At 42.0% G+C, this 16,917-nt stretch overlaps 1 protein-coding gene across 1 annotated transcript in view; it reads right to left on the bottom strand.

The window, feature by feature from the left end:
- Nucleotides 1-16,917, bottom strand: part of LOC126215117 (neuropeptide F-like) — a 644,911-nt gene that overhangs the window by 246,014 nt on the left and 381,980 nt on the right. Inside the window, exon 2 of the mRNA XM_049941771.1 lies at nt 12,475-12,668. Coding sequence (XP_049797728.1) covers nt 12,475-12,668 — 194 coding nt within the window. The remainder of the gene's footprint in view (nt 1-12,474; nt 12,669-16,917) is intronic.

Genomic DNA, 16,917 nt, shown 5'->3' with positions numbered 1-16,917 from the left:
TTTACCGTCTAGAAAAGTCATCAGGTCAAAACAAATTGCAAAACGATTTAGAAAAGATGTCTGTATGGTGCGAAAATTGACAGTTGTCCCTAAACTATAAAAAGGGTGAGGTGATCAACTTGAGAGCTAAAAGGAACCCGTTAAACTTCCATTACACGATAAATCAGTGTAATCTTAAGGCAGTAAATTCAACAATTACGAACAACTTTAATTGGAAAGAGCGGAAAGAAAATTTTGTGGCGAAGACAAAACAGACTGCGGTTTAGTGGAGGAACTCTTAGACGATGCAACAGATCTACTGTAGAGACTGCCTACACTACACTTGTCTTTCCTCTTTTGCAGTACTGCTGTGCAGTGTGGGGTCCTTACCAGATAGGATTAACGGAGTACTTCGAGAAAGTTCAAAGAAGGGCAGCACGTTTTGTATGATTGCGAAATAGGGGAGAGAGTGTCACTGACATGATACAGGATTTGGGGTCGACATCATTAAATAAATGCGTTTTTCGTTGCAGTGGATTCTTCTCACAATTTCAATCACCAGCTTTCCGAATGCGAAAATATTTTGCTGACGCCGACCTACACAGGAGAAACGCTCATCATAATGAAATAAGAGAAGTCAGAGCTCGAGCGGAAAGATATAGTTATCCGTTTCCTCAGCGAGCTGTTCTACACTGGAATAATAGAGAATTATTGCGAAGGTGGTTATATGAACCCTCTGCCAGCCACTTAAGTGCGATTTGCGGAGTACTCGAGTAGATGTAGATGTAGATAAGACTTTAAAATGCTGTCGTAGTCAACTCATTAAGAGGTATTATCTTAAGTTAAGGGTATCACAAGATAAGCCAGATGTTACAAATAGTCTATTTGAGGCAGTCAAATTCATGGCGGGGGAATTACGCGGACTGTATGCATACAATATTTTAGACTGAGAACATTGAGCGGCTTCCAACAAATTCCACACGTAAGTTTACAACATTTTTGCTTGCTGACACGACGCACAAAGTAATGAAATGAGACAAGTTTATAGCTTATTATATTTATGTTGTTCATGTGGTAAAACTACAGCATTACATACGGCGTTATAATTTATTAGTGTAATTCTATCCGCGACGAATTTTACACACAAAATCCACATGTTCCATTGAATGTACCCTCAAAATGAGATCATTACGAGACACATACCTCAATTGGTATGAGTTCATAAACTTTGAGATGGTTGAAAAACTAGCTTTTCTTGAAACAGCAAAAGCAGTAAATGTTCCGTCTACAACACATTTTGGAATAAGCATTCACACATACCAATGAATGTACCTGCGAAAATTGTATAGTTGTACGATGCATAGCTAAGTACATTTGATGTCATAAACGTTCTTACAACATGGAGCAAATTTTCAAGAATATACTCATTAGACGTTTGATAATGTGAGCACTTGTTGACTTCCTGCAAACTTTACGTACACGTCCAACCATTCTTAATATACATACAAACTTTACGTGTGCATCCAACCGTTCTTTATCTCTCATCAGCATCAACAAAGCTCCTGAACTCTCTGGAACGAATATGTCCGTCATGGTAACGAGTTTATCTTACAGCAGGAGGTAAAGGTAGGAAACAAATGCGCATCATTTCCACTCGAACTGATTAACTAATGCAGGGTCGCCATTTGCTTCTGCGTTTTCGGCCCCTCTTATACACTGCGCTCAGTCTCCTCAGATCTCCAATGCCACCCAAAAGCACGCCACGCATATCAATCGACAAAACCGCTGAGTTTTTTAACAGGACACTTGACGGGATTTTCGCAGATACAAATGCGTTCCATTTCGTGAAAAGTCGACTTTTCCCATGCGTCATTTCGTTCAAATCAGGATCCATAAAACGTAAAATCCTAACACTGATACCGCTCTATGATCACAAAAAAGCAGCAGAATAAAATCCGTATCACAATTTCAAAAACATGCTTGTAACCGCCATGTTGAAACAAGTTCAACATACACTACTGGCCATTAAAATTGCTACACCAAGAAGAAATGCAGATGATAAACGGGTATTCATTGGACAAATATATTATACTAGAACTGACATGTGATTACGTTTTCACGCAATTTGGGTGCATAGATCCTGAGAAATCAGTACCCAGAACAACCACCTCTGGCTGTAATAACGGCCTTGATACGCCTGGGCATTGAGTCAAACAGAGATTCGATGGCGTGGACAGGTACTGCTGCCCATGCAACTTCAGCACGATACCACAGTTCATCAAGAGTAGTGACTGGCGTATTGTGACGAGCCAGTTGCTCGGCCACCACTGACCAGATGTTTTCAATTGCTGAGAGATATGGAGAATGTGCTGGCCAGGGCAGCAGTCGAATATTTTCTGTATCCAGAAAGACCCGTACAGGACCTGCAACATGCGGTCGTGCATTATCCTGCTGAAATGTAGGGCTTCGCAGGGATCGAATAAAGAGTAGAGCCACGGGTCGTAACACGTCTGAAATGTAACGTCCACTATTCAAAGTGCCGTAAATGCGAACAAGAGGTGACCGAGACGTGTAACCAATGGCACCCCATACCATCACGCCGGGTGATACGCCAGTATGGCGATGACGAATACACACTTCCAACGTGCGTTCACCGCGATGTCGCCAAACACGGATGCGACCATCATGATGCTGTAAACAGAACCTGGATTCATCCGAAAAAATGACGTTGTGTCATTCGTGCTCCCAGGTTCGTCGTTGAGTACACCATCGCAGGCGCTCCTGTCTGTGATGCAGCGTCAAGGGTAACCGCAGCCACGGTCTCCGAGCTGGTTGTTCATGCTGCTGCAAACGTCGTCGAACTGCTCGTGCAGATGGTTGTCTTGCAAACGTCCCCATCTGTTGATCGAGACGTGGCTGCACGGTCCGTTACAGCCATGCTCATAAGATGCCTCTCATCCCGACTGCTAGTGATACGAGGCCGTTGGGATCCAGCATGGCGTTCCGTATTACCCTCCTGAACCCTCCGAGTCCATATTCTGCTAACAGTCATTGGTTCTGGACCAACGCGAGCAGCAATGTCGCGATACGATAAACCGCAATCGCGATAGGCTACAATCCGACCTTTATCAAAGTCGGAAACGTGATGGTACGCATTTCTCCTCCTTACACGAGGCATCACAACAACGTTTCACCAGGCAACGTGCGACCGAACCGCCGAATCTTTCCATCAGTAAATGGGGTATGTTCTCAACTGACTCGGTTGTTTTATCCCCCTCCACTGACGGAATGACCCGCTTCCTAATTCCGTATGTATAAAGCCAATACGGACTTGTAGCTGTCACGCCTTTGCGCTTACTGCTACGTATTTTAACCGTGAATAGCTCAGTCCTAATGGTAAGAGGTAGTAGTGAATTCACGTTGTTAATCTTTGAATACAGCACAGCTGCCACAAGCTCAGCTCACTTGTACCCCACTCCTACCCTCGCCATTGCACCACATTAACTAGGTGCTACGTGGACCTTGCTAAATTTACTTGCGTATACAATTTTGACCGTTACTCGCCAGTATTTGCCTAATGATTAGTACACTCCTAACCGGACTATTTCCCAAAGAGCTGTGATGATTGAACGGGTTCGATCCACGGCCTACAGTGCCCTACAGTTCACACGGTAACACTGTCTACCTGACCCACTTAACTTGGTAGTGAGCTTATGTATCCAATCACCACTGCTAGCAGCAGTGGATAATCCTATCAGCACGACGAGAGCAGCAGACTTACCGTCGAATCCTCCTGAAAATACTTATAACTACGGTCGCCAGCTCTGAAGGAGCAAAAGAATAAATCAATTTTTGGCTCGTTTCAAAGTGAAACGGCTTGAGCTGAATTTAAACTTAATTCTGAATATTACTATTTCTGATCATTCTAGGTGATTCTACAAAGCAAATACTCTCTCAATTTCTGTGAGTTGGCTTGGTAATTACTACCAAGACAATTTGTGCAACTTAGGTTAACAAAATTCTATCCTTCAACTTATTTAATGATTTGGATATTACTCTGTGGACAATTGATATAGAATTAGTTAAGTGACTTTACTTGAAAGGTTACTCAGAAAAATTTAAGTAACTATAAATAGGCGACTCATTCTGGTGTGACCATTGCTCTTTTCAACATTCTTATACGCTAAAGTATTCTACAACCAAAAAAATTGTAAATGAAAGAGGCAATGGTGGCCTCAGTCTGATTTCACTATACTATGTTTGAGGTTACTACACTTTACAATGAACAACATGCGTCGTAATTTTACTCATTACTATATTCTGCACTTGCATAAAAGAAAACTGGTATTCTCCTTTTACATGTATACAAAGTTCGACTTAACAATTGCAAGCAGTCTTGCCTTGGGTAGACGTGTCGGTGCTGGTGGTGAGACGCATGTGGCTAACGCAGCTCTTCACGCCTCATGCCCTTAATGGCGGCTGGAACTACGAGCTGTAGCACTCGTATAAGCTACTGCACGTCCGCCATAAAATCTGGGCGCAGTAACTCTTACAATCAGCCCCAGTGGCGTAGAGGCGGCTTCAACAACCATTCGTCGCGTTGTACTCCACAAACGGCGACGATATTCGCCTCTTCGCTGTTGCACAATCGCTTTTGCGTGAGCACAGTTACGCACGTCCGATCACGTCAACACTCCACAGGCCATTTCCTTGTTCAGTCCCTGTGTCTCCAGCTACCTCTAGCTATGCTCGTATCACCAAGAGTGGGGGCGTTCCCCTACCACCTTTTCACCGAAATCATTTATTATTTAAGAAAATTTATATTTATTACCCTGGAGTTCATACCAGTCATAATGATTTACTACTAGCGCTTTACAACATTAAATTACACAGTAATAACTTTATAATTACCAAGAAAAAGAATACATTTGACTCCGAGAGCTTAGTGCATTGTCTGACAGGCAGCGCTAATTCCCAGTTTCGCCAATAGATGGCATCAGGGTGCACTCCCTGGCAGTCTCACACCAGCGCGCCCGTTTCCGACGCGCGGGCTCCAAATTACTGTCAGCCCACCATCATTTCAGTTCCGTTACAAACGCTAGTCAACTGCTGTTTGTGTATGAGAAGTCGGTTGGAAATTTTCCTCATGTCAGCACGCTGTAGGTGTCGGCAACGCCGCCAACCTTGTGTGAATTCTCTGAAAAGCTAATCATTTGCGTATCACAGCATCTCCTTCCTGTCGATTAAATCTCGCGTCTGTAGCAATTTTAATGGCCAGTAGTGTATTTGTTCAGAGATGAAAACTACGTATATTAAAAAAAAAGCTTAATTAAGAAGATGTTACAAGTAATGTTACAAGTGTAAACTGTAGATCAGGCAATAAGATTAACTATCTAGTTCATATAAATTAAATATAGGTAAAACATGGTTGATACGTTCCTTTTATTTTCGTACATTTGCGTTTTTTTTTCTTTTTTAGGTCTTGAACTGATACATGGATGCTGATATGTATAGGGGGTGTACACAATAACTTTCGACCTGAAAGCTCATAATGCATTGTTCGTTAAATTTACGACATTTCACTACATAATTTACGATTTTATGGAGAGTTGTGCTTAACAAAACGAAAAAAACTGAACTTTCTAATGCAGATATACAAGAATGGAAAGCTGTGAAAAGTGTGTGGTAAGCTGCAGGGTAAGTAATGCTGAGAAATAATTATTGAGAAAAACCTTCGGTAAGCTGCGTACTTTCCGAGATAATTACCACTGAAGTTAGGCAATTACGTCAGTTGTTCTCATGGCGTAGATGACAGCGCACGGGACTGCACAGCCCTTGGCGCGGGTTCAGTCTTTAGTACCATCCCATGGTCAATTTTTGCATCGCTCCCATGTTCGGTTTTAGGAAACGAAACGAAGAACACGTTTGGCGACACCGTTTCTGACCGACCGCTTGAATTTTTTACGCCTGCAGCGTACATCAATGTTAGTTGTCTCGTAAATGGCTCAACGTATCGAACTTTTTTCTTAACAATTATTTCTGCCGGCCGATGTGGCCGAGCGGTTCTAGGCGCTTCAGCCTGGAACCGCGTGACCGCTACGGTCGCAGGTTCGAATCTTGCCTCGGGCATGGATATGTGTGATGTCCTTAGGTTAGTTAGGTTTAAGTAGTTCTAAGTTCTAGGGGACTGATGACCTCAGATGTTAAGTCCCATAGCGCTCAGAGACATATATAGTATTTGCGTCAGACGTCTAGCGGCGATAGATCATGTCATGGGGAACCATAACCATTTTTGTTTATAGATGATGCTTCTCGTCTTTTCATTGAAATTGCCAGTCTCTGGACGACGCGAATTCACCTAACTACCAAGGCTTACTAATAACTTCAAGGGCTTTTCATGAAACGGTTAGGGGTAATAGATCATGTCTTGAGGAACAACTTTTGCTAGAGACAAAATTTTTGATGAGACTTTTCGACAGCACAAGGCATCCTTTTGTGGTGCTTACGCCCCTGAGAGGTGGCAGGGCGTAGGTAGGCAGTCTGCATTGATCATGTGGCTTGATTGTTGCCTAACGACCAGTCATCCACTCTGTACACAAGATGATAGTCCACAAAAAATTGAATTCCCTGTTTCATCTCTAAAATATAAGGCCCAGTCAAAGGATAACGAGAGAGGCGGGGGGGGGGGATGTGAGTAACCTATTTATTATTTCAATAGTAATCGCCATAACTATGAAAACACGGACAAGAAGTTTACGCGGACCCTGCGCCATCACTAAAGACCACATGCTTTTGCATAATGAATTTAAAAACTGTCAGACAAGCATCGAATTAGAAGCGCGCTCCGGCCGTCCAGTTGAAGTCACCACCATTGAAAAAATCCATGATATAGTAACGCAAGACCGCCGAATAAAAATTCTTGAGACTGCTGAGACTATAGGCATCTCAACTGAGCGAGTGCATAATAACCTGCACGGAGAACTGGCGTTGAAGAAACAATCTGCGAGACGCTTGCCGAGATTGGTCACAGTCGACCACAAGCGTGTCCAATTCAATATTTCAACACAACGTCTGGCGTTGTTCAATCGAAACCCACAAGACTTTTAGCACCGATTTGTGACTGTTGATGAAAGCTGACTCCATCGTTACACACCAGAGTCAAAACGTCAGTCCAAACAATGGACAAAGGCTGGTGAAAGTGCACCGAAAAAGGCAAAGGCTATTTTCTGTCAGCTGCTAAGGTTACGGCCACTGTTTTTTCAGATTCCCAAGAAATGATGCTCATACATCATTTGGGAAAAGGCGGAACCATAAACGGGCCTTATTATGATTCATTCTTGGATCGTTTGAAACTTTAGATGGCTAAAAAAAAAAGATCAGGGTTGTCACAAAAACAGTGTTCTTTTACTAGGATATTACACCATTCAACAAATAAGCGATAACAATGGCGAAAATGCTTGAAATGGCATTCAGTTGGTTCATCAGCCATCCTACTCACCAGAAGTAGCTCCAAGTGACTTCTTCCCTGTCCTGAAACTTTGGTTTGCTGGCAAGAAATTTTTATCAAATGAGGAAGAGATAATTACAGTTAATGAATGTTTTCCACAGCTTGACAGAACCTGTTTTTCCAATGGGATGAAAAAGCTGGAGGATCGCTGGGGACAGTGAACATCCCTCAATGTGGACTACATAGAGAAGTGAGTTGTTTAGGAAAAACATTTTTTCTTGTTTTTGTACTAGACTTATCAGACCATCCTCGTATACATTGACGAGTTCAGTTCTTTTTGCTTTCTTGAACACAACACTTTATAAAATAAAATTTTTTTAGTAAAATGGTATAAACTTAAATAATCCGCTGTAAGCTTTTAGGCCGAAAGTTGTCCGCAGATTGTGTTCTAGTGGTTAGGTTGCAACCTCTAGATTCCAGGGACCCGGGTTCGATTCCCCGCTGGAGCGAATATTTATTTCACTCATAGACTAGAAGTTTGTGTTGCCCTCATTTCATCTCATCTCCGTCGACGAGTAAGTCGCCCAACCAGCGTCTAATAGAAAGTCATAAACCCAGGGGCCGAACAACCCCAGATGGTGTCTCCTCCCGAATACTGCCATGAGATCATTTCACTTCATTTCAGAGCGGAAATTCCTTTAATATGCTACTTCTGCAACTTATTTATCACAAAATTTCCTTTAGGATCCGCATAAGAGGTTGATCCTTGGCATCTATACGGCCTCTATACAGTTGATGGAGACATCCTTTGGTATACATCATCATGTGATGATCCACTCAGCGGCTCCAAAATGTGTGTGACATCTTTCAAGAGCCATCTGCAAGCGAGACCTCAAATTTACCTGTTTCGTCGCTGAAGACTTGCAGAGGTCGCTGTTGAAGGTGATGTTGATAAGTGATGATCACTTACCTGCAAGATGAAGGCTTCATGGATGGGTTGGTCGTCCTTCACATTTTGACAGTGGAGTTTTGTACCTGTATTTTGAACATAATCAACTATCGACGAGACAAAAAATATATTTTGCCTTCACTTCTCCTGCTTGCCAACAGTAAGTACGGTCCTTCCACAAGGCTTTAGAGGATCTCACTCTATTGTGAGTTTGTATGGTCAGACACAGCAAGGTAGCATGTAGCGAATATCTCTTGTGCCTCATCTATTTTTTGTTACAACTATTCAAAATATAACAATTTATTACGTCAACATGATTTAATTACTACAAAAACACTCATTACCAGTTTCTCATTATTATTGTGCATTTTCAGACAATATAAAAATCCACAAACGCTGTTGTCATATCCATAAACTCTTGTTCTACACAAACGAAAAATCAAGAAAAATGATAAAATATTTTATGCCATTTTTATGATGTTCATTACGGATATAACTAGAGTTTATACAGCATGACGAATATGTTTAGGGATTTTTATCATGTCTGAAGATGGCAACAAAATGCTGAAACAAGTAATGTGATTGGTGTACTAATCAGGCGATCATACATAACAAGCACCTATATGAAAATTTATGAGGTGACATGCTTCCACTTGAAAATATGTCAGCTATTAAAAAAAGGTATGGTAAATGTATTTTGCTTTCATATGTCCAGCTCATAAATAGGTACCGAATTTTTACTCGTTTTTAGTACCAGAATTATTAATTGCAGTTGATGTCAAATAAATTCTGATATTTATGAAAAAAAGTAGATAGTTGCATGGTGTTCTAAACGAGACAACAAGTCGAAATTGGCTGTTTTCCTGTATTATTGTGATAACTGTTGTTTCTGTACAGTTAGGAGCACTATATTGTAAGTGAAAAACAAATTGGGTGATTTCATTCCACTAGCATGATTGAAACCCTAATCTGAACCCTGATGAAAATATTTGGGGTGCTCTGATGAGTCAGCTACAGGGCAAAACTATTTCGCACTAAATGTCAGAAACAAGTATCAACCGAAGTTCAACAATAATCAACGGAGAGTATACGATCAGTGCATTAGAAATTTGTTAAAATTCTTCACTGAACATTGAACGATGATGTTATAACCAAGGAATGGTCGGCACAGTCTTGGTTAGATGTCCAGCTTTATTGACATGGAGAACACTAGGTGTGTTGAGCTATCTGCCCACTTAATATCTGTCATGTACAATGAGGATTTTTGACACAGAAAAATAAAAGTTAGAATGTATCTCTGTGTTAACAACTATCCCTGGCAAATAGATTTCCATTTTTATTAATTTCCTTGATGGCTGTTTCCATGATATTTATGACTGGTATGACACATCATATTTTAAAATGTATGAATGTTTCACTAACTGTTGCAAGTAATGAGCAACACACATTCTGATGAAGGCATCTTTATAGAGTCATTTTACAATGTGATACAATGTACAACTGTGAGGAATGGCAATGAGTTTCTTATGACCCAGACTTTATGTAATACACTTCTAGTACAATAATCTTCCGTTGCAAATAAATGACATCGGAGTATTGTATTACAAACTTATATGGCATTAGCTCCCATGTCACTATATTTAACATGAATACTAAATTACAGCAATAGTTATTTAATATATCTTTCCCATACACTTCGTTTAATCCCCATGCTCCATAGTGCTGTGTACCACTACTGAAATCAATTTCTAATGGTATGCGTGAGGTGTCTCACTCCTTTAAGGTGGATGATAAGAGGTCTATCCAATTACTTGATTGTGTAAAGTATGTATTAAATAGTAAGGACTGTTGCCACAGAGAAAGTCAACAGGAACAGGTTTTCCTGGCAATCCATTACCATAACAATAGTTTTTCATAGCAATATGTTTGCTAGGTGCCAGTTTCTATGACGTTTATTCATTTATGTGTGTGGTGTGTGTTTTTTGAACATGTCAGTACTAAGAGACACAATTTTGCTCCTGCAGCCTTATGAGTCAAGACACAAAGGAATTAATGATATTAGCTGCCAGTGGGCGTTGCTTTAAATCAATGGCGAAAGCAGAAAATTTGTGCGAGACAGGGATTCGGAACCGAGTCCCCTGCTTTACTAGTCAGTTGTACTGAATACTAGACCATCCAATCCATACATAGTGGTCATCACAACTGCATGAACTGCCGTAGAACACCTCCCGTCATATGCAAATTCACAACTTATCCCCACACTAATTGTGTAGTGACCCATGCCTATTATCTTCATTATGCACAACGTCTCTGAACGAACAGACACCACATGTATAATTAAGATGGGGAGGACCATTGAACACTTGAGTGCAGATCCACACCAAGTTCAAACACTTACGGCAAATGCCGAGATGTCACGAGTGATGAGGATAATGGGTAAGGGGCCCTACATTAGTAGTCTGTGGATAAGTTGAGAATATGGGTCTGATAGGAGGCATGCTAGGGCAGTCGGTGCATCGTGTCTGGGTAGGTGGCATAGTGGTCAGCGTGTCTGCCTAGAAAACACTGGAGACCTGTAGTCGAATCCTGGTCCAGCACAAATTTTCGACTTTCCCCATTGATTTAAATCAATGTGCACTGGCAGGTAACGCAATTAATTCCTTTGTATCTTGACAACTATTTATGGCGTTTGTAATGCTACTTGAATTACGTAACCAATACGGCACCTCACCTCAACGCCTCGATACCAGCAATATTCTATGTTTCTGTAAAATAGTTGACATATTTTTGTGACAACATTCAGATTTGATTTCATTAATGTAGAAGTACTTCGATACATCGATATGTATATATTGCAATGATATTATTCTTATGTGTATTCTTCCTTTTGTCACTATGATCTTTGACGTGCTTGTAACTCTGATTTTTGGGCGCGTAAGAAATTATTAGAGAGTCAAGCTTTGGTCGTCATGTTAAAAAGACGCAAATTGTAGTCAGTTTATGAAATGTGTTTAACAGTGAGGAAGATATTTTCAAGTATGTTTTATATTGTGAAGTGATGTTTTGGAACGAGTTACGTGATATTGCAAAAAAAGTAATAAAAAAGAATTGTAACTTAAAGTCGGAGTGCTGATTACTTTTTTACATCACCATTGTCCTAACTTGCAAAAGTTTAATCTTCAAGAACGGTTTATGAAACACATCTATAAAACTTTTGAATATCGCAGAACAGCACCTAGGCCTCTTTCCATCCGAGCTTGGAATCATCACTACCTAGATTTTCGACGATTGAGCCATGAGTTCACAACGAGACCAGTGTGGGAAACACGAAAAGATGAGTGCCTAGTTTATCCATTATTTCAAGAAATGACTTTATTAACTGAGCTCTAATGACACCTGCCACATAATATAACTTTGTTGTTGCCCGAAAATGCAATATTTAGCAGCATGAGCCACACTATAATCATAATTAACTGTCGACCTTTGTTGTGGTGGGGTTGTTAGACGTTCTAATAAATCAGCTTTCAGTGCCAATGAGCTTATCTTATGTAATGTATTTGTAATACCACAAATTTTTAACACAACAGTTTTTCATTTCAGTTGTTTACATGGTAAAAGAATTTATTATTTTGTATTAGAATGGTTTTTAAAGCAGTAATTTCTATTCCAACAGATTTCTAATGCACTTAGTTTCTAATGCACTTTGTTTCTAATGCACTTTGTTTCTAATGATTGTGCCTTCTAATGCATTTGGGTTCTAATCATTTTGGTTTCTAATGGAGGTTGTTTCTAATGCCATGTGTAACAGGTTTCTAATACAATGTGTGAGTAATGTAATGAGTTTCTAATACAAAGCGTAAGTAGTATTTGTAATGCTATATACCAGATGTCTAATAGGTTTCTAATGCTTTGTGCTGCTAGTGTAATGAGTTTCTAATGCAATATATTTACATCAGATTGCTTTTTTAATACACTGACCATGTAATGGAATCAGATTTCACGCTCATCAAGAGGAGAGCCCCCGCCTGCAGTGAAGGACCGTACTCGTGTGTATGCCGATGCACAGTGCGGAGTGCAGCGCACAGTGTGTGTGACTGACCTGGGGCGGGCGACCTGAGAGTAGTAGCGGTCCAGCTCCTGCAGGTACTTGAGGGCGTCGGCCAGGCCCTCCAGCTTGTTGCCGTCGGCGGCGGCCTGCTGCGCCTCTGCGGGGGTGGGGGCAGTCACCACCAGCAGCAGAGCGACCACGGCGGCAGACAGCACCAGAAGCGCCAGAGGGCGGGACTGTGACATCTGCAGCAGCACAACCGAGGAGGGAAAGTGAGGTTAGCCTCAGTCCAGCTCAGCGAGCACAAGGGGGCTCCAGAAACTATCCTCATCCTTTATGTAGACTGGCAAGTAGTGGGCCTAACAGAGCAGTGGGTACACTAACACACACACTACGTCAGTCTGTCAACAATCTTGTACTGTGCAACGGACTTGGAAGAGCAATTGAACGGAATGGACAGTCTCTTGAAAGGGGGATATAAGATGAACATCAACAAAAGCAAAACGAGGATAATGGAATGTAGTCGAATTTAGCTGGGTGATGTTGAGGGAGTTAGATTAGGAAATGAGACACTTAAAGTAGTAAAGGAGTTTTGCTATTTGGGGAGCAAAATAACTGATGATGGTCGAAGTACAGAGGATATCAAATGTAGACTGGCAATGGCAAGGAAAGCGTTTCTGAAGAAGAGAAATTTGTTAACATCGAGTATAGATTTAAGTGTCAGGAAGTCGTTTCTGAAAGTGTTTGTGTGGAGTCTATCCATGTATGGAAGTGAAACATGGACGATAAATAATTATGAAGAGAATAGAAGCTTTCGAAATGTGGTGCTACAGGAGACTGCTGAAGATGGGTAGATCACATAAGTAATGAGGAGGTACTGAAGAGAATTGGGGAGAAGAGGAGTTTGTGGCACAACTTGACGAGAAGAAGGGACCGGTTGGTAAGACATGTTCTGAGGCATCAACGGATTACAAATTTAGCATTGGAGGGCAGCGTGGAGGGTAAAATTCGTAGTGGGACACCAAGAGGTGAATACACTAAGCAGATTCAGAAGGATGTAGGTTGCAGTAAGTACTGGGAGATGAAGAAGCTTGCACAGGATAGAGTAGCATGGAGAGCTGCATCAAAGCAGTCTCAGGACTGAAGACCACAAGAACAACAACAACAACAACAGGGACATATGAGCCTCAAGTTTATCTTCGATAACCATGGAAGCTGAAGTAATGTGAAACAACGTTGAGACTCATTTTATCAGATCAATAGAACACCTATTCCTGAGGTACAGGCAGGATTTCCCTGTAACATATAAAACTGGTGCGCTATTCCAATAAAGGAGATCTTCAGCAGTACTGACGATTTAAGAAGGGAAAAATGGGCTGAAGATTTGAATAGAGGTTTCTGTTTTAGGAAGGGCATTACACTAGGGTAGTCCATGCTATGGTGGTGTAATGGTTAACACATCTCAGTCATTATGAGACTTGGGTTCAAATTCTGGCTGTGGCACAAATTTTAATTCAATATTTCAGCTTATATCCTTATCGAAAATAAGCTTATAGTTCTATCATTGCTTGTTTCTCATATATGCTGTCTTAAAAAAATAAAATACAATTGTTTCAAAGACAAGGTCATTTTATTGACAAGTAAAGTGACAGAGTTCATCACCGTAAGAGCATACAATAACAAATACAGACCAGATGAAATACATGCATCATAGTAACAGGTACCAGAACACTTAAATACACGACGTTCCCTCCCCCCCCCCCCCCCCCCACTGTCGTATTCTCACATGCAAACGATCGTAAAGGTGCTAAATGATATTCTGTGATAGTCACAAGCATACTGCACCTTTTGTTGGAACTTGGCACTGGTTTCCTGCTTTCATGCCACGTATATGTCATTTGGTAGAAGATCTACATCTACGTCTACATAGAGATCAGCAACGATACGTGCGTGACGAAGGGTACTCTGTATCGCTACTAGTGTTTTCCCTTCCTGTTCCACTCGAAAATAAATGGAGGGAAAAATACTGTCTAATTTCTCGTATCTTATCTTCGTGGCTCTTACGCGCAATGTATGGTGGCGCCAGTAGAATCGTTCGGCAGTCAGCTTGAAATGTCAGTTCTCTAAGTTTGCTCAATAGCGTTCCCCGAAAAGAATGTCGCGTTCCCTCCAGTGATTCTCATTTGATTTCCCGAACCATCTCTGTAACACGTCTTGTTCGAACCTATCGGTAAGAAATCTAGTAGCAGCCACCCCCCCCGCCCCCCCTTAATTTCGTCAGTGCCGTCCTTCAGTCCGACCTGGTACAGATTCCGAACACTCGAGTAGAACAGGTCGCACCAGTGGTCTCCTTTACAGGTGAACCACTCTTTCCCAAAATTCTCCCAAGTCGACGTAAACGACTTGACTGTGTCAAGCAGGACACTGTAATACTGTAGAGGAACATTACTGGTTTGATCTTCCTACTCATCCGCATTAAGTTACGAGGGCAGTTCAATAAGTAATGCAACACATTTTTTTTCTCGGCCAATTTTGGTTGAAAAAACCGGAAATTTCTTGTGGAATATTTTCAAACATTCCCGCTTCGTCTCGTATAGTTTCATTGACTTCCGACATGTGGCAGCGCTGTTAAAATGGCGTCTGTAACGGATGTGCGTTGCAAACAACGGGCAGTGATCGAGTTTCTTTTGGCGGAAAACCAGGGCATCTCAGATATTCATAGGCGCTTGCAGAATGTCTACGGTGATCTGGCAGTGGACAAAAGCACGGTGAGTCGTTGGGCAAAGCGTGTGTCATCATCGCCGCAAGGTCAAGCAAGACTGTCTGATCTCCCGCGTGCGGGCCGGCCGTGCACAGCTGTGACTCCTGCAATGGCGGAGCGTGCGAACACACTCGTTCGAGATGATCGACGGATCACCATCAAACAACTCAGTGCTCAACTTGACATCTCTGTTGGTAGTGCTGTCACAATTGTTCACCAGTTGGGATATTCAAAGGTTTGTTCCCGCTGGGTCCCTCGTTGTCTAACCGAACACCATAAAGATCAAAGGAGAACCATCTGTGCGGAATTGCTTGCTCGTCATGTGGCTGAGGGTGACAATTTCTTGTCAAAGATTGTTACAGGCGATGAAACATGGGTTCATCACTTCGAACCTGAAACAAAACGGCAATCAATAGAGTGGCGCCACATCCACTCCCCTACCAAGAAAAAGTTTAAAGCCATACCCTCAGCCGGTAAAGTCACGGTTACAGTCTTCTGGGACGCTGAAGGGGTTATTCTGTTCGATGTCCTTCCCCTTGGTCAAACGATCAACTCTGAAGTGTATTGTGCTACTCTTCAGAAATTGAAGAAACGACTTCAGCGTGTTCGTAGGCACAAAAATCAGAACGAACTTCTCCTTCTTCATGACAACGCAAGACCTCACACAAGTCTTCGCACCCGAGAGGAGCTCACAAAACTTCAGTGGACTGTTCTTCCTCATGCACCCTACAGCCCCGATCTCGCACCGTCGGATTTCCATATGTTTGGCCCAATGAAGGACGCAATCCGTGGGACGCACTACGCGGATGATGAAGAAGTTATTGATGCAGTACGACGTTGGCTCCGACATCGACCAGTGGAATGGTACCGTGCAGGCAAACAGGCCCTCATTTCAAGGTGGCGTAAGGCCGTAGCATTGAATGGAGATTACGTTGAAAAATAGTGTTGTGTAGCTAAAAGATTGGGGAATAACCTGGTGTATTTCAATGCTGAATAAAACAACCCCTGTTTCAGAAAAAAATGGGTTGCATTACTTATTGAACTGCCCTCGTACATTTCCCCACGTTTAGTGTTAGCTGCCATTCATCACAGCAACTGGAAATTTTGTTTAAGACATCTTGTGTCTTCCTACAGTCACGCCTTACCATACACCATGGCACCATCAGCAAACAATCACAGACTGCTGCCCACCCTGTTCATCAAATCATTTAGGTGTATAAAGAAGAACAGCGGTCCTATCACACTTCCCTGAGCCACTCGTGGCGATACCCTCGTCTCTGATGAACACTCGCCCTCAAGAATTTGGCGATCTTACTGGCCAGAGCAGTTGTTGCACTCCACACAGAGCACGTTCCATCATCAGCAGTGGTATGTGGACGTGCATTGTCCTGATGAAAAAGGACACCACCACCTTGTTGTGAAGGTACGGCAGCAGTACAGGGAAAGCAGCTCATGCAATGTAGCGTGGACTGGTTACCTTTACTCTGTAAAAACGCCTGATATGACTGCGAGTTATTAATGGTGACCGCTTCTCACACCTAGACCCTATGGTGGGACCTGTCTATCGTTGGCGAATGCACTCTGGACTAGACAGCTCACCAGGTGTGTCATTCCACTCTCCAGGCAACTTTCTCAGACACCAGATTAGCCTTCGTTGGCAATACGAGGTGTGGCTAGAAAAAAAACCGGACTAGTACTGGTGAAACAATAACACGAATGCAATAAGGCTGAAA

The sequence above is a fragment of the Schistocerca nitens genome, chromosome 12 (genome assembly GCF_023898315.1).
Source record: "Schistocerca nitens isolate TAMUIC-IGC-003100 chromosome 12, iqSchNite1.1, whole genome shotgun sequence".
Lineage (NCBI taxonomy): Eukaryota > Metazoa > Arthropoda > Insecta > Orthoptera > Acrididae > Schistocerca > Schistocerca nitens.
Note: the sequence above shows the minus strand (reverse complement) of the source record. Positions and strands in the feature narration are given on the sequence as shown.